This window comes from Perna viridis, chromosome 7, assembly GCF_037379345.1.
Source record: "Perna viridis isolate PV_CMFRI_1.1 ecotype Kerala chromosome 7, ASM3737934v1, whole genome shotgun sequence".
In the NCBI taxonomy this organism is placed as follows: Eukaryota; Metazoa; Mollusca; class Bivalvia; order Mytilida; family Mytilidae; genus Perna; species Perna viridis.
The window spans coordinates 34,580,425-34,603,573 of NC_142451.1; the positions used below are offsets into that span (position 1 = coordinate 34,580,425).

Genomic DNA, 23,149 nt, shown 5'->3' on the forward strand with positions numbered 1-23,149 from the left:
GTTTTTGTTTGAAAGGAAGGAGACCATCTATGGAGATATCATGTAACTTAGGTGACGTATAGTGGTGATGGCCATGACTCCTTTCCCATCTTGGATTTTTGTCAAATAAATTCATCACATTTATGCTATTGTTAACAACAACTAGACTGTTGCCAAGTGATGGCAAAAGCTCACATGCCCTTCGACCAAGTGAGCTACAAATGTAGACAGCCACCTTTTAGAACTCTTCTATCAAAAGAAATCGATGATGTTGATCATCATTAGATTTTATTGATTTTTACTGATAGCTGCTGATTAGCTCGTGACATCACTTAGTTCGTTTGGTTCTGATACCAAGTACTGCAGATTCATATGTAAACAAATAATATTCTATAAATATTTCTACATTTCTGCTTTTCTAGTCACCTAAACAAGTTGTCAAAAGAAATACTCAAGAAGTTTTTTGACCAGCAACACAAAAATTCTTTGAAAATAGCAACTAGATTTTCCTCAGAAATACCAGTCTCCTGTCGTTCGTCAATGTTTTCTGAAATTTCCTTTCAAGTTGTGGCTCAATCTCATCTTATGTGCATTTTCGCTCCAAATTTTAAGTAACAAGTCCCAAATTCCCAAAACTATTTTTCAGGCATCATAAACAATTACCTATGTACTTTCACTTTACAAACTGACTTTGTGACTTCACAGCTCTATCAAACATGGTTGGCCGCAAGTTTTAACATTTATGACTTGTACAATAACATAGTCTTCTCCTTTAAGCTGTCTAAGGGAAAGGAGAGCATACTAACAACTTTCCCACACAATAATTACACTTGCCCCAAATGACAGGAAAGTGGAATGCTAGAACACTGTCTTGTCCAAATGGTAAAAAGATATTTGAAATCTGATTTAAAACAAGATAGGGATTTTCACGAGGAATCTAATAAAAAAAAATTTCAAAATCCAAAAAAAAATTGTACCCCTTTAACGGATCCAAACAGTTAAAAGATAAGTCTATCCTGTCATGAGTTCTTTAAAAAAATTTCAAAAGAAGCATTGACATCAGAATCATTTAAATCAGAGTTAACAATAGTCTTTCTTTATATCAATTCTAATGATAATACCGATTTTAATTGTTTTAGCCCTGTTTTTTCAAAGGGGATGGGGTATAAATATCCAATAACTATAGGGCCCTCTGCCATGTCCCCCTAAACAATGTGTAAAAATTTCAAAAAGAGCAAATAACCTTTACCCTCATTATTTGTAAATAAACAAAGTTAAGGGACACCTTCAACAACAACAACACTTTTGCTGATGACAGGGTGATACCATTATATATGACCAAACTGTGATTTGCTGGACTGACAGATCGAGTGCAAACCTAGTCGCCTTCTGAGAAATGGGTTAAGTACAAAAGAGATTCATATTTTATATTTTGTAAAAATATTTCCATGTGATACTCTCCTCATACAAATGGATTCAAGTGACTACTTAACTTGCAAACAAGTAAAAAGACAGAAATTGATAAAACTATATCACAAATTATTTCGAAAATCACTTTTACCAAAATTTGGTATGGAATTTACCTGTTTTGACCACTAAAATTGGCATTATGGTTCTTTCATGGGGATTTCTTATAGACCCATGTACATTTACTTAAGTTATACACCCTTTGGTGTTAATGTTGGGGTAGTCAATAAGCATGCCGAGAGCATGCTCAGTATACACTTCCGTGAGGAAAATTCTTTTGTTCTACACAAGCTCTACCTCGCGGAAGTGTATATTGAGCATGCTCACCAACTTACCACAAAAGCATCTATTCATGAGCACAAAACCACAGCACCATAGCATTATATGATAAATTTTATTGTACCTTTTCTTTAGAAATACACAGCAAGCCTCTTTAACAGACTGCAGATGTAAAAAGCTGGAGGCCACAAGCAATATCTGCACATTGTCTGAATCAATCTGTACTTTTCCACTGTATGCAAAATTGACCAAGGATTCAAGAGCACTAAAAATGTAATAAAAAGTCAGATAAATATTTGGTACAGTAGACCTATAGGCATATAATTATGAAATTTGAGTAGTAAAACAAACCATGAAAATAATCAGTAACCTCAATTATCACAATTTAGCACATCATCTGCAAACAATTCTGAGTATTGGAAAAAAATATTTCAAAAACAATATATATTACTGTTTTTAGGGAAGTTTCGAGTTATGTCTATTCCTAAAAATTTCAGTTCAAGAACTGACCCAAATCACATGATATAATTAAATGTTCAGCATGACTGATGAGATTTTTTCCTTCCCAAGGGCAATACATGTACCTCTAACAAGGAGTTGTCCGATAATTTTGACTTTGGCAGGATCAACTTATCATAAGGATCATTTCATCAATTGAAAGTTTCTATCTATCTACTATAGTTTTCAAGATATTGACTGAAAACTGCAAAAAACATAATTTTTTATCTTTCAAGGGCATAACCTCTGACAAGGAGTCATCCATCAACTTTCATTCCACAGACTTTTGAAGGCCTTATCATAAGGATCATTTCATCAATTGAAAGTTTCTTTATATCTATCATAGCTTTTCAGATACTGTGAAAGTACTTTAATTGGTGGATAGAAATTTTTGTGGATTAGGGAAGGAACACAAGTTCATGGATTCTTGAATTTGTAGTTTTGAAGAATTCAGCATACACATCAACGAGAATCTACTATTTGTTGAAAACCAAATTTTTCGTGGTTTAGGCTACCCAAACAAACCATGAAAATTGGTACACTAGGAACAATAGTTCTTTCATAGTATTAACAGAAATCTGTAAAAGAACATCATTTTTCACCTCTCAAGGACTACAACTATAGCAGGGAGTAGTCTGATAACTTTGATCCAATGCAGACTTTTTTAATAAGGGTCATTTCGGCACCTGAAATAATCTGGCTAAACCTAACGGTTCTGGAGATATATGAGAAAAACTTCTGACCAACCCTTTATTCTATTTCCAGTAGCAGTGGCCATGTTTTTCAACAGATCAAAAATCCCCACATCCCTGAGTTTTATGCAGAATACCCTCAGGAACATTCATACCATGTTTGGTTCCAATTGGTCGAGAGTTTTTAAAAACTGTGAACGACAACGAACGACCATGATGATGGATGCCAAGCAATGGCAACAGCTCACACAGCCTTTGGCCAGGTCAGCTAAAAATAGCTTATTTGGTATCACTAAACTTTGTGACCCGCCCCGGGGAAAAATGCTGAAATTGACATAATTTTTAATGTAAAAAGCCTAGAGCATCAATGCTACAGTAAAATTGACTTACTTGGTATTTTTTGTTTAGTTCTATCACAATCGATACTTCTTGGGATCTTTAGATGACTATAAATGGCTTTCAAACCAGAATTTATCAAAAAATCTAAAATTGGGTTGTTGAAATTTTGCATAAAAGTTGCATAAATTTGATATTTTTGAAAAAAAAATGAAGTTGCTTTATCTGTTTTTCATAAAAAAAAATTAAGAGAAAAAAAAAAAGAAAAGAAAGAAAAGAGGAGAGGAGAGGAATCTCATGTACATATAATGAATGTACTATAAACTGCCATTCAACGTTAAATTATGTACATGTACATGTATGAAGAAGTATGTAACAAATGTCTTTAATATTAACATTTTACGGTTTATTGTTGAAATTAAATGGATATCAATATCCAGAGACTTTTGTGTTACATTAATCCAGTTTGTTAAACAAACTATTTGAAAGATGCATAAAATGAAATGAAAAAAGAAGACTATGCTACACTTTTGAACAATGAGAATTTACTTCTAATATTATAATTTGTTGTATTAGAATTAGTTTTGAATGCAATGTGCAATGAGGACAGTCCCTTGCCCTGACATATGCAACATAAAGCGTAACAATTAACTTATTAACTTTATGGCTGAAAAGTTCCCAAACAAGCACAACATAATTAGCTCCAAGATGATGGCTTTATTGTCTTTAATGGGTCTTTTGATCAACTTCAAATGTTATTTAACATTGCTAATAAGAACCTGAACTACTCAAGTGTACTTTATACATTATCTAAGTCCTCAGTAAATTTCTTAGAGAAAGTGCAATTAAATTCAAATGGAATAGGGTGAAACCTTACGACACCTAAGACTTAATAGTAGTCCAATGTGCCTAATGCATAATTTCAAAAGTTTTAATTCATTAAAAAATTACCTAACTGTACAATATATGGCTTATGCTCCCACTTGCAGAGTGTGTGCTCTCAGACTTAAAAGTCAATAAAAAAAATAATAAAAAGTTATTAACATTTGTAACAAAATACTACCCAACATTACACACAATCTCGTATTTGTTACGAAAACACTGGTCTTAAATAATTAATGACACTGAATGCTCTCAACTATTAGAACCACCACTAAAGCAGACGCTGGTCAAACCTTTATAATGCACATCTTTCATGAACAATTTAACTATAAATGTTACTCCATAGCACTTTTTAGATGTTAAAGATAAAATCATCACATGTACATGTATATACAGTTCTTTATATATGCATCTTTTACATAATACATTCAATTACAAAACTAATTAACATTTTCCCTATATGATCGGAAGCCAATTCCTGCAACATTCCTGAAATATACTTGTGATATGTGTATATGTATTACAAAATACATTTGATTTCACTTAACTATAATTTTTCATCTGACGATGAAATTTTTCTCCTTTAAGACTGCTTCAATGGTTGCAAGCTGGAGTGTGGAGACATTATACGAAACCGGAAAAGCTACCCAGGCTGCAACAGAAATGGAGCGCTACAACCTTGATATTTTGGGATGAAGTTTGATGGACATCATCTGGAGTGGTCATACTATCTTCAGGGCAAACTCTACTGTACTCTGAACCACAAAACGAGGATGGCAACCATCAACATGGAGTAGAAATCTCACTCATGAAGGCCAAATCATCATTCATTGAATGGAATCCTGTGAGTGAAAGACTTATTGTGACAAGATTTATGTCAAAGATGCAAAAAGTAACAGTCATTCAATGCTACACTTCTACCAACACAGCAGAGGAAGCAGACAAAGAAGAGTTTTACAACCAGCTCAAAGCTACCCAAAGTTGAACAACACTTGGCGCATCTTGATTGTGATGGGTGACATGAACGCCAAAGTTTGAAAAGATAACACAGGGAGAGAACTCATAACGGGGAAGGAAAGAATTAGTAACATCAATGAAAAATGGAGAACTCAGAATGCAGATTTTTGCTCCCAGAATGATCTGGTCATAGGAGGTATGAAATTTCAACTCCCTAACAAGGATGTACCATAGCAGCAATATTTCATCTGTTCTGTTGACATTCGGACCTGCATGGGGCCCTACATCACCTTACATGACCTGTTTGAAAACATCTGGGAAACAGTCGAAATCTCTGAGTGGAGTTTATGCTACATCATTATATTTCCGAAGAAGGGCGACCTGAGCAACTGCCAAAAACTGGAGATTAATTCAGCTACTCTCCAGATTCTGATGCGGTCGATCATGTATTGACCAAATTGCCCACATTACGGGTCATCATCGAGGAGTAGATAAAATTGCAATCAGCCCTCTATAAAAACTTTGTGGACTTCAAGAAGGCCTTAGCATAGTTAAGACCCTGTGGAATCCCTGTCAAATTGTAAAGATTATCCAAGGACTCTACAAAAACACCAAATGCCAAGTCATCCACAATTCAACACTCTCACTGTCCTTCAATGAACATACAAGAAATACTCCAAGGTTGTCATCTGTCTAATTGATATATTTTGGTGTGCTAAAGGGCTATAGACTCTAGATTGGCCATGCATAATTGATTGTAACATGGGCTGCTTCCCTGCAATAGTCCCAGACTTTCTCATGCTATCGCAGGGCTTTCCCGCCTGCACGAGTCTCAGACTTTCTTGTGCTATTGCAGGGGAAGCTAATCCCGGCCTGTATGAGTCCCCGGCTTTCTCGTGCTCTGTATGGTTTAGAAAAAAGAAGCAGCTCCTCATCAATTCCTGGCTGCAGACAAAGCCATGTCTTGTTTAGACAAAGTAAACTTCATTCAACCCTCACCAAAAATATGGGATGGTTGGGAGGATGTTATTTTTTATTTTTTATTCCTTACAAGATACTTGCTGGCCTATTTTAATCTTTTTGGTGTATAGACAAGTTCTAAATCCATAGCCACATCAGTTCCAGATAAGAAACATTATTTTGGTCACAAAGAATAGAAAGATTTGTATATTATAGTGCCTAAATACAAGAAACTGAAGTGAAAAAATTCCTGATTTTGAAATTCCTGTCCCATATGAAAAAAAAAGTCATTTTTAGGAGCGAGAGGAGATGTAAACCTATTAATTCATTTTATTTGGTCAAACAAGAATAAAATATCTAATTATCTAAGACTTTACTATCATATGTCCTCCCTTGATATTTATATAATATTTTACATTTTTTGTTTATCGTAAATTTTACTAGCAAAAAACAAAAAACAAAAAAAAAACCTGCCATATTCCTGAAAAAAAAATTATAATTCAATTGCTATTGAAAAAAAATTAAATAATTTTAAGAAGAGCAGAAAAAAATTATTTAGCAACATTGAAAATCCCAGGCCCCCTTGGTATAAAAATGGTCAGTACCTAACAAGATGTTTAAAATTGAAACTTAATGACAAGTGTGATAATTTTTACTTCCCAATAATTAACTTCCCCTTCCTCAGGAGCAATATACCAACATGTACAACCTTAAAGGTGCAAACATTTCACAGTTGATCTGTTACCGTCAAGACTGTGATCTGTGCACAGACTCTTTTTGTACAGCGTAAATATTGTCAAATAAAGTTCTTGATCAGGCATATCTTCAGGCTTTGTCAATATCATCGCTACAGAAGTTTTATGTCTGACATCACAATCTGATTGACCGAAATTAAGTTGTTTTTTTTTTATTCCACATCTAAGATCTTACTGGTTTGACCTAACTTGACATTTTACTACCTGTTAGATTTGTTACTGAAAATAGTGGCTTCATCCAGGAGATGAAATCATGGAAGATCAAGGTTAAATCATGATAGATCTTTCATAAGACATATGAACAACACTTGTGAGTCCATCTTTCATAAGGCATATGAACAACACTTTTGACTCCACCTTTCAAAAGACATATGAAATATTTGCAAACAAGAAGTAGATGTCATGGGGGCCAACTTGATAGTTTAAGAAGTAGTGATCATAGGACTGTGCATGAATCCCACAATAGAGAATATCTATCCAAAGCTTTTACCCAGTAAATAATATTGTAATGCACTGTCTTGCCATGATATGTAAAGTACCAAGAAAATGACTAAATACTTATCAGATCAGTGTTCTACAGACATGTACAGTAATTATTACATTCTGTAAATATGAAATGCAAAAACAGCTCATCTACGATTACAAGCACCTGTCATTTTTCATCTTTCAAGGGCAATAAATTTTACAAGGACAGCTTTAATCCCTTGGAGACTTTTGCAGACCATATAATACAGATCATTTCAGCAATTGAAGGAATTTGGCTCAACTTAACAGATTTGGAGATATAATAAGCAAAAAACTAATGTCTGACACCAATGTTCTATTTTTAGTAACAGCAGCAACATTTTTTGACGGATCAAAAATCCCCACATCAGTTCTGTGCAGGATACCTCAAGAAACATTCAAAGCAAGTTTGGTTCAAATTGGTCAATTAGTGTCTGAGAAGGTTTTTGAAAGAAATGCCTGTAATCCATATTAATAGCAAAAAAAACTTCGAAAAAAGAGCAATAACTCCAACATGGTTTATTGGATTAAAATGAAAATTTGACCACAGGTTAATCTCATCTTGCTCAACACGTTTACCCCGTCAGAATTTGACTATACCTATTTGGTTTTGGTGATATAATAAGCTAAAAACTACTGTCTGACCCAAATGTTCTATTTTAAGTAATGGCAGCCATTCTTTTCAACAGATCAAATATCCCCACATCAGTTCTATGCACTGGATTTCTCAAGTAACATTCATACCAAGTTTGGTTCCAATTGGTCAAGTAGTATCAGAGGAGAAGATTTTTGAAAAAAAATTAAAATAAAATATACAATGTAGCAAAAAAAATGTAGAAAAAAGGGCAATAACTCCCATGATAGAACAGATTATGATGAAAATTTGACCACAAATAGATGTCATCAAGCTGAACACTTTTAACCAGTCAGAATTTGGCTAAACCTAACAGTTCTGGATATATATGTGAACAAGAGGCTCCCAGGAGCCTGAATCGCTCACCTAGTGAAATTTTGTTCTTCTAGGGCAATGACTCTAACAAGGAGTTGTCATACAATTTTGACTCAAGAAGATTTATTGTAAGGATCATTTCATCGATTGAAAGTTTCATTCTATCTATTACAGTTTTCAAGACATTGGCTAAAAATTGTAATAAAAACATCATTTTTCACCTTTCAAGGGCAATAACTCTTACATGAAGTTGTCAGACAGTTTTGACCCCAGGAGACTTTAGTAGGCCTTGTAATAAGAATCATTTCAGCAATTGAAATAATTTGGCTAAACATATCTGTTTTGGAGATATATGCAAAAACTTCTGACTGACCCCTATGTTCTATTTTTAGTCATGTTTTTCATTGAATCAAAAATCCCCACATTAGCTCTATACAGGATACCCAAGGAAACATTCATACTGATTTTGGTTCCAATGGGTCCAGTAGAGTTAGAGAAGTTGTTTTCAAGTTATTTCAACTAGTTTCAATTTTAATTAGTGGTGGCCATGTTTTCAACAGATAAAAAATTGTTAACAATATTTTAACAAACATTCATCCAATGTTTGGTTACAATCCATCCTACAAGTTGTCTACGAGGAGATTTAAAAAAGAATCATTTCAGGACCCATTACTCATTCAATTGTCAACAGAACTTTCTGAAAATTTCTGCATTCATGTACATGTACATGTAGGTAATCCCATCATACTGAACAATTTTAATTCCTGCCAGATATTCACTAAACCAAATGTTTTTGAGTTATTTGCATAATTCTTCAATTTTACCCATAGGGTCTATTTTTAGTGGCCATGTTTTTCACAAGATTAAAAATTCACATGCATAGATTGCTAAACATATTCTTCATAATATTCAAGCAAAGTTTTGTGTTCAACCATCCAGTCAGTTTCAGAGGAGATTGGTTTTCAATTGGTCAAGTAGTTTCAGAGCCGAGTAGTTTTGAAAAATTGCTAACGATGATGAATACCAAGTGATGGCAATAGCTCACATGGCCTTTGGCAAGGTGAGCTAAAAACAGCAAAAAAACGTCGTAAAAAGAGCAATAACTCCAACATGGTTTACCAAATTAAATCAAAATTTCACAACAGATAGATCTCATCAAGCCGAGCACTTTTACTTAGTCAGAATTTGACTTTACTTAACAATTTTGGAAATATAACCAAAAAACTCCTGTCTGACCCCTATCTTCTATATTTGGTAACGTCTGCCTTTTTTTTTTTAACGGATCAAAAATCCACAACGTTGACAGATGCTAAGTGATGGCAATAGCTCAAGTGGCCTCTGGCCAGGTGAGCTAAAAAGGAATTTTAATTAATAATACTTAGGGTCTATTCCCTGCATACTGATCTCATCTTGCTTTGACTCTACCATATCATTAGTGAACATCGCATTGAAGTATGGGATTGAAGCTGCTAAAACAATTCTATGTGCTGTAAACTTTCTATCACCAACCTGGAATTAAAAAAATATAGATTTTCCAGACAGAATCAGAATGGTTTTGAGTGTGAACAATGTGAATATATATGAATACTCAGGTTCTTTTCAAAACTTATGATGTTGACACAATTGTTCTGGAACAAGAATTAAAATACATTAACAGGCTGTCTATTAAAAAATAATGCAATATGGTCAGAATTCCAAAAGTCATTTTGGAATTGCTGTAAATCTTATACTGGGAATGACAGATGGTTATAGAGATTCCATATATATTGTACTAAATATGCATGTCAGACTTGGTTCTTTTTTTTAGTAACAATTATTTTAGGTTATAGAAACATTTCTTTTATGATGTTCCTATTTTCATGATGAAAACAAGAGCCTTTTTGTGTTCAGAGACATAAAGTAATCAAGGGAATCCAGTTCTAGTGGAAATAAAAAAAATGTAATCCAGGACAGGGAAAACAAACACACACAACAAAGAACATGAAATAACCAAAATAATACATGTACATACAAAGTAACAAAAGTAAATGAGCAACTCAGATTTCACTGAAAACTGGGGACATGGACAAGGTGCATCAGTAGGTTAAGCGTCTTCTGCTTTTCTAGAAACACCTGCCGAGTTGCTCATAAAAAGTCAAGTCACGGGTAGATGAAAGAGGAAAGGAAAACCATGACACATTAATCAATCATGGTGCAGATGGATACACTGTAATCTGTAATGATCACAAGTTTAAGATGACAACCGCACAAACAAAAGTATTTTTGCTCACTGATCAAGATTGGTGAGTGGTATTAGATTCACTACAAAAAATTATGTACTCCCTCCCTGTCGGTTTTTAAGAAGTTGTGGATTTGAAGTTGGTCCTCTTAATCAACCAATGACTATATCATTTATATGCAAGACCTGTTTTTTATCAGGAAATCCCCCAAAATCCAGGGCTTCAGTACGGTATGGAATTCAGATATACACTTCTTATTAAAACAATATCAAATCTTTCAAAACGCTATCCAAAGTCTTAAAGTGAAGTTTAAACCTCTGAATGTTTCCAGAAAAACATAAAAATTTAGACTGAAAAGTGGAAAATAATCAATTATTAGTTTGGTAGGGTTACACCCAGTTACACATAACCGGTTATTCATATGAAACCTGCAAATTAAATTGTTGTGTGGTTTCATGGGGTAACTTGATCTCCATTGATAATCCAGTAGAAAACACAAAGCACTTAATTTGATCTTTTTAAGTCTCTAATATTGTTAGCGACTTCTTGCACTTTTAATTTCAGTACTTTACATTCACATAGGATTTGCATAATTATATATTACTGCTCCACATTAAGCCTTAGATCAGTGCCGTGTTTACCGTCATTGCTTTGTATTTCTAGCTTCATACGAGATCAAAATAAATATCTGTTAAATATCATACACATGTATTCTATGTACATTTTTAGTTTGCATGAGAATGGGAAGTTTACATTAAAAGATGAAATGATCAGTAAGCATTGAACATTACCAAGTTTCCAATTCAGACACAGGGGCTCATTAAAATTGACTACATAGGTCATATACATTATCAGTGTCCGATATCTATATATAGCAATTGCCACTTGTTTAATCTGGTTCCTGGTAAACAGTTATTTTGATTGAAAACATTCCGGTCATCATGGTTATGAAAGAGTAATCATATCAAGGAACCAAGATTCTAGTCACCAGATTTTAGAGCATATCGCATTCGTGCCATTTCGGATGTTGAAAGTGGCATAGAATATTTGATGATTAGTGAGTTTGAAGACTTCAGTCTTTGATTTACAATTGAACAGTAAATTCTCAATTTCAAGAAACATTTTTTCAGCTTGAGACAAGTTTGTACTGCCTGCTACAATCATAATGTGTCCATGAAGTTTAATTTATTCATAAACTAAAATATTGAGTTACCTTCATCATGTTTAGTATAGCTTAAAGAAAAATAAAATCAATCTCAATGAAAGAAAATAAACATACAATGCTGATTGTGTGCATGTTTGTAACATCATATAACACATACAAATACAAATAATATATAATTAAACTAACTAGACATTCATGATTGCCCTTAATGGGACTAATACCCGTACAGCGTGTTAAACCCTGTACAGTTGGGGGCCAATGTGGACAAACATTTTATACACATGTATGATTCATATTGGATAAAAATTTTATGGTGGATAGACTATGAACTTCTGAAACATAGTTTACTGTCATTTCTAAAGCATCCAACTCCAAAAAGTACCATTTTTTGTTGACAACACAATAAAAGAACATGACTAATTCCTGGCAATTTGCATATCTCCATAAACATGTAGTAATCTAATTTTACACTCCATTGAGTTTCATAACAATCCTGCGAGTCGTTAAGACACATTAGACCAAGTTTTGCAGAAAAAAAAATGCTAACATGTACATCCGATGCCTTTTCTACAATTTTTGTCCAAACATGAATTCCTGACAATATGCATAATATAATCTAACCCTCCATTTTCACTTTCATTATAATCTTCCAAGTCGTTAAGGAGGAGTTTTGGACAATACAAAAACCAAGTTTTGCTGAAAAATGTCCAACTTTCAACAGCTGTCATTTCTACAATTTTTATCTGAACAAAAACTCCTGAAAATATGCACATTTCCATATGGTTATGTACACCCCATTAAAACCCTGCAAATTGTGAGAAGTTTCAGACAACACATCCTACCAAGTTTTGCTGAAAAATGCTTAGGTCCAACAGCTATCATTTCTACAATTTTTGTCTAAACATAAATTCCTGACTACAATGTATATACACAGCTCCATATGACAATCTACCTCTCCATTACATGTAAGTTTCATTACAATCCTGCAAGTCATTAAAGAGAACTTGTGGACAATGCATATGTCATCAGACAAAGTTTAGCTGAAAAATGCCTAAGTTCCAACTGCCGTCATTTTTACAACTTTTGTTCAAACACATCCATATGGTAATCTTACACCCCATGAAGTTTCTTTACAATCCTACAAATTGTTGAGAAATTTTATACAAGGCACGAGACCAAGTTTTACAGCAAAATGTCTAAGTTCAACAGCCATCATTTCTACAATTTTTGTTCAAATAAATTCCTGACAGTATGCACATCTCCATGTGGTTATATTACATCACACAAAATTTCATAACAATGTGCAAGCTGCTAAGAAAATTTTGGACAGACAGACAGATGTAAAGGATGGACATATGGACTGGGTGAAATACATACATATACCCCCAATTCAATTCTCCCTGACCACTCCCTACTTCTCCCTTGGGTCTCTCTGAAAGACAAAGTCAATTCTCCATGTTTTCTCATTACTTTCATTACCACAGCCAGCACTCCACAGTATTGTAGAACTGCCTAATTTTGGTCTTGTAATCTGATGCTTTGTAACATTTATCACTTTAAAAAAATTGTCAAGCATCTGTAAATCTATATATCTAGAAATAGCTCAAGCCAGGATGCAGTAAAAATTTTCTGGAAAAAAATTACCCACAGCATATAGGGTTACCATAGAAACCATGCAAAAATATGCGAACATTTGCAAAAAAGTTCATAAAATCAGGTTTAAAAATATCAAATTTCCCGCAAAATATCTGAAATTTTTATTTCAATCCCTGAAACTGTTCAAACTTTTCCCTTCAAAAACCCCTTGCCCTATGGGCATCGCCGGTTAGATTTTGAGCTATTTCACTTTGTAATCCACTTATTGAATTTAGCATGGTAAAAAATTGACTTACTTTCACTTTCACAATGAAGTCAAATTGTCATTGAAAAAAAGCCCCTTCAACATTGAAAATATATAAAACATTGCAAAATACTTTTGAAAGTCTCCTTTTTTCAGAAAATGTTTTATCAACAATAGATTCTTCATTTTTAATCACTATAGCAACCACCGGTTTCCATTTATGTCATTTTTTATCCCTAGCCAAAAGTGCGAAACTAAACTAAACTGTGGAGTGCTGGCACAACTATGTACAATACTCAACAGTTCTCAACGATGTTAGAACTGTCAAATTTGCTATGCAAATTTTTGGTTGTTCCGAACATGTACTGCTGTAACATCTATGGTAACACCGCCTGCACTAAGTCCAGTGCCCTAGACCACTCAGCCAGCTAGGCTATATAAAATATAGCTTTCGCTGGCCGGGTCATTCCTCCTCCTAGAATTAATCTAGGGCTATAACTTAGTACACGATGTATGGTAGTAAGGAACAGTTCATCTAGGTGTTATTATGTACAGTACAGCTCGCAGCATAGTCTGATAAATATCTGGCATACCTCATACCTGGCATCCAATGCCAGGTATTTATTGCTTATTGGCCCTTAATTAACAAGATATGTAAAACTCTTTTATTTTTGATAAGTTTTTGCTTTTTTAAAATAAAACTGAACTGTATTATTACATATATGTGACAATTTATATATTATAAGTCGGAAGAAATCTGCCATCCAGCAAACTTAATAGGTATTGGATTGTCGAGTCATGACGATGCAGCACATACAAAAAATTTACATTGAATATTTCAGATAACCGATATCCTTCAGCATTAACTAATAAAGTTCAAGATCAAAACATAGATTCAGAAGCTGAACCACGCACACTGTGGGTGATAGTACCTTTATCAAAGGCACACATAAACAAATGATAAGGAATCTGAATGAAAATAAGAAAGGGGGCATTTTTATCAAAACCTAGAAAACAATTAACTGTGGAAAACAATTGAGAAAAGTCATAATATTGTACAGCGTAATGATGTATAGCATGTAGTGCTGTACCAAACTTAGACCAAGCCCTAAAAATGAATTATCTTTTCTCGTTTATTCCATCTGGAGAAATTCTTCAAAATTTTTCATCCAAAAGCTTTCCCAAGACAATCTTTATCATTTTGACCAGTTTTTATTATGTTCTATGATTGAAACAACAATATTGTGGAGATCCTCCTGGGTGTGTCCGGCAGATCTAAGATGGCGACTTAGAGGGAGGTCTGGTTTACATTTGTAGTCAGTATGTACACTATTTAAGATTTTTAGGTTTCCTGCATGAATGATACCTAGATGCACGCTAAATGCTTACCAAACAGTGACATCAGACTCATTGGAGATAACAATCTTTCTTTTGTTTTGACACACAAGTCGTTTCGTTTTGTTATTGGTTTGTTTTTTAATTATTATTATTAACATGAATCAAGTTTATTCGTGACAGAAAACTCATCTACATTCTTTAAATCATATTCATTCATTGGAATTATGGTACAATTTTTAGACTTGGGGAATTTTACTATCTATTTCTAAATTTATTTTCCTGCCAAAAAACATGTGTTCTCGAGAGTTGAAGGATGATACACAACAACATGGTAACGTAAACAAAAGGCAGCCATTTCCTTTTTCTATCCAAAGTGTTTCCAAACTCTTGCAGAGTTACCTCCTGTAAGAGCAGGTGTAATTTCGAAGTTCGGATTTGGGTGCAGAAAAAAGAGGTAACTCAAATGAAAATGGAATCCCCAGCAAACAAACACAACAGTGTTTCTAAAATTTACAGGGTGTTTCATTTTGTTGGTAGGTTACATAAGGATGATTTTCATTTGTATCCCGGGTAAAGAAAATTTATGGCAGGGTCAGTAGAACGAGAAATTCCCTTTTGACTTTCGAGATTTTCTGAAATATCGTTGATATCGGATGGAAAACCTCACATGTTCCGACTAGACACCTGCTCCAAAGGAAGATAAATGTTGACAAAATGTTGGTCCGCAAGTTGGGAATACCTTTAGTTGTGAATATCCTCAAATCCTTCAATAGCAAAATATATGGATATGTGAATTAAATGACAAAATGCTCACAGGACCTACATGTACAACACCAACATCAAATCAGGTTGAACAACAAGTCCTGTGCATGCGCTACCAAAGAATTTAATGATAATGGTGAGCATTACTAAGCTTATTTTTTAAAGTTATTTTTATTACTTCCAACGTTTTTTATATTTATCATTATGCATATTGGTCTGAGAGTAAATCTTACCGTTTTCAAGACAGAAGCAATTCTCGCCAATCTGCTCACCAAAATTTTATTCCTCAATGAAAATCTTTGTATGATAGCTCACTTTTGAGCCAGTTGATGGCAAAATATCAGCAATATTTTAAACATTTTTTTCTAAATTTTGGGCATGAACTTGTTTCAAAGGATTGGACGAAAAATTGTTTAATGAGAACTACTCCTTGACCAGTATATGTGCACGAAAACAACACTATTAAATTCGACCATGGTTACCTTAAGTGTAACATCACACAGTTTCCCCTGCCTCCTAATACTTTCGAAGACTGGAAAGGCATTGTTTGGAAGATCCTCTTTGTGAAACACCATAACATCATCAGCCATTATGATCTCTGAAGATATACAATGATGTTTAAAGAAGTCTACTGATAATTTTTTTTGTAAAACGATATACATGTATCTTGCATAATTGTCTGTTATTCCGAAGAGACTTCCTGAGTAAATAAGCTGGTTCTAGTCTGACAAGAAACGTCCCGGTCAACCGTATCGCCATTGATTTTTTGCTCAAATTCACATCTTAAGTCTTCGAAAAACATTTATGGGATTCCCATTTATTTCAATTCATTTAAGTTACATATTCGGTGAAAAAGAATGTGACTGAATGCTTTTTTTTAATGCAATATCACTAATTCGGGAACCAGTCGCCTGCACAAGGTATCGGGTGGTTTCGCCCTCGTTACATGTTCGCCCTAAGTTGTTTCGCCCTAATTGGTGATTGGTTTCGCCCTTATCAATTAACAGGTACATGATTGATGTTTTAATGATCTTTTGATCTTCAAAAAATTGCCGAAAATGTATAAAAGACATAAGTTCGAACTGGCATATTCATTCTTGAATTCGCATCTTGACATGTCCTTATTGTGGACAACTTGTGTATTTCTTGTAACCAGACAGTCCGACCTCGTCAACATGCCATCACTTGTGATGCATGTAACAGGTGGCAGTACCGTACATGTGATACAGGTAGGGAATGCTTTATCTAATTTAGAATATTATTTTTTTATTTTAAAAAAATGTAAATTTTTTACATCAAAGTTCTTTCATAGTCTTTCAACAATTTTCTTTTAATCATTTAGTTACATTAACAGTCTTATATTTATTGTCTCTTCTTTTATGTTGGCTAACGTGACAGGGCAATTGTTATTGTTGTTATTTTTTTCTTATGTTTTTATTCATTAAAACTTTATTTTGATTATAATTTGTTTTATCATGCTTATCTGATGTATTTGCCTGATTTATGTTGTTAGTTTGTTTGTTTGTTGGGGTTTAACATCCGAGCAGCAATATTTCAGCTATATTCAGACGATGAACATGAAATTGATGATAAAATGAACATGAAATGATGATGAAATGAAAAAGGGATGGGACACAAGGACAATAGGGTCGACAAATTTTGATTGCCCCTGGAAATAGGGAGAGGTGGGTAGGGTCGGGCAATTTAGCCTCCTGTGGCAACGCCCTATGGTTCCTACTCCAGGAGAATACTACAGTAGGGTTCTTTAACGTGCGAAGAACATGGCATCTTTTCCAACACTGTGCATCACTATGGTTTGCGGTCAGGTTTTCCGTATTACAGCCTGACAACCCCAGCATGTAACACGCCATGGGTACCCCATTCCACCACCTGGGGCACACATCCCAGTTGCTCTGTGGGTAGAGCGCCCTAGCCCCCGGCTAGGGTTCTGAGCACTATTTAGTCGCCTTTTACGACAAGCTTAGCGCTGCTGCAGGCCTATTCTTTTAACACCCGGACCTGCACGGGGCGATTTATGTTGTATAATACATATTGATAAATATACTTAATAAATAAATAAATCAAAGCTTTTGTTTTGTCATTTGTATGCAATTAATTACCAAGTACCAGTCCAACTGAGACAACAAGTATATATATATAATGCTGCTACACATTCAGGGAAAACTAGGAAAGACTTCAGCAACAGTTTATTAATTGATGAGTTATAAGAGTAAAAACATATAAAGAGTTCAACAAAAAACAACAAGAACAAAAAAATTAAAAAAAGACAAAATAAACCAAAATAAAAAAACAGCAAAAGAACAAAAAAAACAAAAAAAAAAACAAGACATTATTTGGTAGATATTAATTGGTTGTGCAGTTTTACATTTGACTTATAGTTTATTTCACTATTTTATTTTGATATACAAAAATCAGGGCGAACAAGATTTAGGGCGAAACCACCCTAGGCGAACCGGTAGTAAGGCGAAACCACTCAGGTGCGAACCGGAATTAGGGCGAAACAACTCGGATTCCCTGCACAAGACCTATTAATTCGACACCGGAAAAGATCTAGGACCTGAGATAATAGAGGTAATCCGGAGACAAATGGAGCGTCTTCTTTTCATTGTTATTGGTTTACATGGTATATTTGATAATTAGTAATTAGTGTGCTGAGTTTCATCGATAAAAAAATGTTTTAGTGGTGCCCTAAATCCGTTTTTTTTGCCGAGGAAGTCTATTTATAGACTGAACTTGACTTCTAGAGATCGTCGGCAACCAAATTAGTATACGTAATTACACCTTGAACAGAACACACTTGAAGTACATTTTGTATAGCTAAAATATGAGAAAGCACAAACATGACATGCAAAAATCTCTTTGATATGCAGTATCAACCCTCAACCTATATATATCACCCAGCTATGGCAAGCCAAAGTGGACAAAAATGAGCATTTTCTGATATTAAAAAATATTTTTTTAATATTACAAATTCATTTTCTAATATTACAAATTAGATTTCTTATTTGTAATATTACAAAATGAATTTTTAATATTAGAGATTGAATTTGTAATATTAGAAAATAAGTGTTTTCTAACATTAAAATATTTTTTTAATATTACAAATTCATTTTCTAATATTACAAATTAGATTTCTTATATCACAAAATACACTTTTAATATTAAAAAATCATTTCTTGATATTAAAAATTCAATTGAATTTCTAATATTAAAAAAACTATTTTTAATATTAGAAATTGATTTTCTAATATTGGAAAATGGTTTGTCGTATTAAATTACGATTTTTTAATATTAGAAAATCATTTTGTAATATTACAAAATGTGTGATATTTTATAATATTACTAAATCAGGAATTTGTAATATTACAAAATGAATTTTTAATATTAGAGATTGAATTTGTAATATTAGAAAATAAGTGTTTTCTAACATTAAAATAATTTTTTGATATTACAAATTCATTTTCTAATATTACAAATTAGATTTTTAAATATCACAAAACACTTTTTTAATATTAAAATCCAATTGAATTTCTCACATTAAAAAACGATTTTTTAATATAAAAAATTGATTTTCTAATAATAGAAAATGGTTTCGTCGTATTCAGTTATGATTTTTAATATAGAAAATCATTTTGTAATATTAAAAAATGTGATTGATTTTGCAATATTGCAAAGTGATTTTTTAATATTACAAATTCAATTTGTAATATCACAAAATGTGTGATATTTTATAATATTACTAAATGAGGAATTTGTAATATTAGAAAATGAGTTTTTAAAATTATAAAGTGAATTTCTGATATTAAAAAATGATTTTGTAATACTAAAAATTCATTTTCTAATGTTACAAAATATTGATTTTTGTCCACCTTGGCTTGCCATATCCAGCTGACCAGTGGCCCTTGAGTTGATATAGTAATCTCCTGTTGGTATTGCATGTAATACAGATTTTGGCGTGTACTATTCATTATGAATTTAAAGAAATAGTAATACAATGTATCTGTGTATTATATCCACGTAAGTCATAACTGATCATCAATATATGGTTCTTTTGTAGTAAATTGCCAAGATATACCAGATACATTTATTTAGAATGTAGATCATAAAATAATAAACAGGATTTTCGTGACACAAGAAAGACACAGTCAATTATGTTAGAAATTATATGTCCATGAAAGTGCATTGAAAATGTGTTTGGATATCAAGGCTACCAAAAGCAGACATTTCCTAAGAGCTGATTTTCATGGACATTCCTACATGTACAATGTACAAAGTAAGTGTTGAAGGCATACATTATTTATTCATATACTTTGTACATGTATGTACGTAGTTATTTAAAATTTTCAAAACTGGTGATAGGTATACTGTGTTTATTGCTAGTGTAGAACAGTGTAGTCATTATATTGACACTTTCTTAGCAAAAGTTACATTTGTATGTCTGTGAACAAGAAATTTACACGGAAAACTACAAAAATACATGTGCATGTACTCTAATTATGGTTACTGGCATGTGCAGTATGGTATCAATTAAAGATTTCATAGGTGAAATTAAGATATTTGTAATATAGTAATATATGGTGCTTAGTTTCCGGTGGGTGAAAATGGAGCAGCCGGTGGAAACAGGAGTTCGGAATTCTCGGACTTTTACGTGACTTTTGAAGTAAAATCAGACTTCCGAACGGTATTTTGTGAAAAACCATGCTGTCACATTGGGGGGGTCGTCTGAATTTGAGTTTCGTGTACTCACATATGGACATATATTCCACCAAAAAGTAAGTGACACATTAAGGTGAATACAAATGAACCTGAAAATCGTAGTTTGAGATAATTCCAAACCTTCTATAAAAAACACCAAACTATTTAAAATTTTCTTCATTGTGTTTTTTTATCAGCAGCTTGCTTATGAACTTTGGCATATTTGTCGCTAAATTAATGTTGTATTTGAGTATATTTTTTCATTTCGAACATGACAGTTTGTTTTTATTTCAATTGTTTGCTATATTTTCTTGTTTTTATATTTTTATATATCAAAAAATTGATTAGCAAAATGAACGAACATTAATGATATGCATTCATTATTGTTTACAGTGCCGCCATGATGAAAATACAAATATTTTATTTAGCTCGAACACAGTTACAATAATGAAGAATTATGATAAATAACGTAAGTGTTTATCATATACCATATATATATATGTATTTGTTAATTATAATTTGTCTAAATCATGTGCTGTAGTCTAGGTAAATGTGTGCAGTATAAATTACAGGAGATATGGTACACAAGAAACTTTCTTAAGCCTTACGTGTACTGACTACTGTATACATGTTCCATAGTCCATACAAACATTTTTATAAAGACATGAAGAGTTGTCGTTGAGTCAATGACTGTTGATTTTCATTTAAATGAAACAGTCTATGATACAAACTTGTTGAACATGATGAGGGTAACACAAACAAAACCTTACAAGAATCTGTTATTTGTGTATACAGTACCCCATATTTCATTTTTGAGAACAAAAATAAATTCATGTACAAGGTCAAGGAAACTCCAGTGAAACAAGTATTGCTGAAAAGTTGACCAAGAGCAATCAAAAGCAATATTTAATGTTCCAATGTATTGTACATGTAAGTCATATGAGAACATTTCATACATAACTTGAAGTAAACTACATGAATTATATGATTTGGAAATTAATCTAAACATTAACATATACATTTGTATGACCTTGTATATGACACAATTTTCAATTTTTTAAGAAGTTTATCGTGCTATTTTTTTTTACTTTTTTAATAGATCCATAAATACAAGCTGTTGACTTACATTGTATATCAGCAACTAAGGATAATGAACTAGTTTTATCAGTCATCAGATTTCTTTTGCACAGTATGTTGTCATGAACATGTACAATTATACCATAGTCATCACAGTATGATAAAAGTCTATCCATGTTGATTTTCAGTATCTCTTTCCATATTAAAAGGAAATATGTTTTGATATTTTCCAGAAAATTTTGGATGCAGCCGTCATGTTCACCTACCAATGATACAAGTTACCAGACAAATTATGCATAACAGGAAGCTCTGTTCAAATGAAGTATGATAAATAGGTTGTGTAGGTATTTGAGGTTCAGTACACAATATTTTTATGCCTTTTTAAAAAAAAAAAAATTAATATTGATTTGGGGTGTTCCAAAGGTAGGACCCACCTCTTTTGTTGGGAAATGTTGGAAATAATGTGGAAAATTTCTGCAAAAATGAGGAAATTATTAGCTTGGACCCCCACTTTCAAAGTCTTTTGATTGTTCACTAGAAACTCTCATTAGTCAATTTATTTTAGAAATGTATTTGTATTATTTCTACATGTGTAATGTAGATAGATCCCATATGTGTTTATCGCTTAAAATGTAGCACTACAGTTCCCATGACACTTAAATGAAGGTTGTAACATAGACATAATATTTTAGCATAATGGGATGTTTTGTTTGAAGAAAAAAAAACATCCAATGATCCATATAATGTAGGGTTTACTTAAATAGAGGTCTACTTCAATACAGGATTCATGAATCACAATAACTTTGAATATGAGTATTATGTATATTTATTACTGATTTTTATACTTCCAGGTCATCCATGGCATATATATGACTGAAAAGAATTCATACATGTATAATTTAGATGATCTTCATTGCTGCTCAATCTCTGCTTGCACTGTAATGAAAGCTGATATGAAGCTGAAGTTTGAAAATAAATATTTTCAAAATCATATTTCTTATTCAAATGTACAAGGTTTAAATGTGTTGTGCTTCAAAAGTAAAAGTCACTTTCATACATGTATACAATAACAGCCATGTATACTTCTTGACAGTACCATCCTGGAATACAACCTAGAATCCCTTGCACTGCAAGCTGTCACTCTATCAACTGAGCTAAAAAATTACTTCATTGTTTTCTGTAGATTAGGTTGATTATGGTCTTTTGTAAATAGTTTTACTTTATTTGTTTTTGGGCCTTTTTATAGATTGCTTAATGGTATGTGGTTTGCCCATTATTGATATCCATGTGGTGATTTCACTTGTAGAAGCTTAATCGTTACTTGCTTTGTTTTTTGAATGACTATCTCATTGGCAAACATAAATGGTACATGTATTTAAGTTTTCTAGTTATGACTATTGAGTGCTAAATCTTTCACTACTTCTTGAACAAGTAATTTTGTGTAACAACTATTTGGCTAAGCAACTGTTGATTTTGTGAGGTAGCACTATGAAACCGCCTCAAAATGTCATAATAGTAGAGTAGTATAAAGCAGGATCATTTCATACAGTAAAACATTCTTGTCCTGAAATGCAAGAAATAATTGCAGTATGCATTGAAACCACAACCAGTCAATAAAAAAAAACAAGTTCCATGGGTAAATAGAATGAAATATAAACATTCACAGACATTAAACATTTGGAAAAAGAAGAGATTTATTGTTGAATTTTGAGCTAATCATAATCATGCCATGTACTTGCATCTATAATTTACATTGAATTGATCTGAATTCATG

At 32.8% G+C, this 23,149-nt stretch overlaps 1 protein-coding gene and 1 long non-coding RNA gene across 5 annotated transcripts in view; one reads left to right on the forward strand and one right to left on the reverse strand.

The window, feature by feature from the left end:
- The window catches only part of LOC148612434 (kelch-like protein 18), a 93,166-nt gene that overhangs the window by 33,159 nt on the left and 36,858 nt on the right, over window positions 1-23,149 (reverse strand). The window contains exons 1-4 of one of the 3 annotated variants that reach the window (XM_088593853.1): window positions 21,425-21,585; window positions 16,065-16,180; window positions 9,637-9,767; window positions 1,850-1,990 (exon numbers count right to left, since the gene is read on the reverse strand). In XM_088593853.1, the coding sequence (XP_088449979.1) occupies window positions 1,850-1,990; window positions 9,637-9,767; window positions 16,065-16,172 (380 nt within the window). In that variant the 5' untranslated portion in view covers window positions 16,173-16,180; window positions 21,425-21,585. Of the gene's footprint in view, window positions 1-1,849; window positions 1,991-9,636; window positions 9,768-16,064; window positions 16,499-21,424; window positions 21,586-23,149 lie in introns of those variants that run through there. The other 2 variants (XM_088593852.1, XM_088593851.1) reach the window with 2 other exon arrangements.
- Window positions 17,647-22,368, forward strand: LOC148612437 (uncharacterized). Of its 2 annotated transcripts, none has more exons than XR_015924405.1 (5): window positions 17,647-18,226; window positions 19,661-19,876; window positions 20,692-20,767; window positions 21,609-21,715; window positions 22,227-22,368. It is a non-coding gene; the product is annotated as an uncharacterized LOC148612437 (long non-coding RNA). The 2 variants fall into 2 exon arrangements; XR_015924404.1 differs by having other exon boundaries at window positions 17,679-18,174.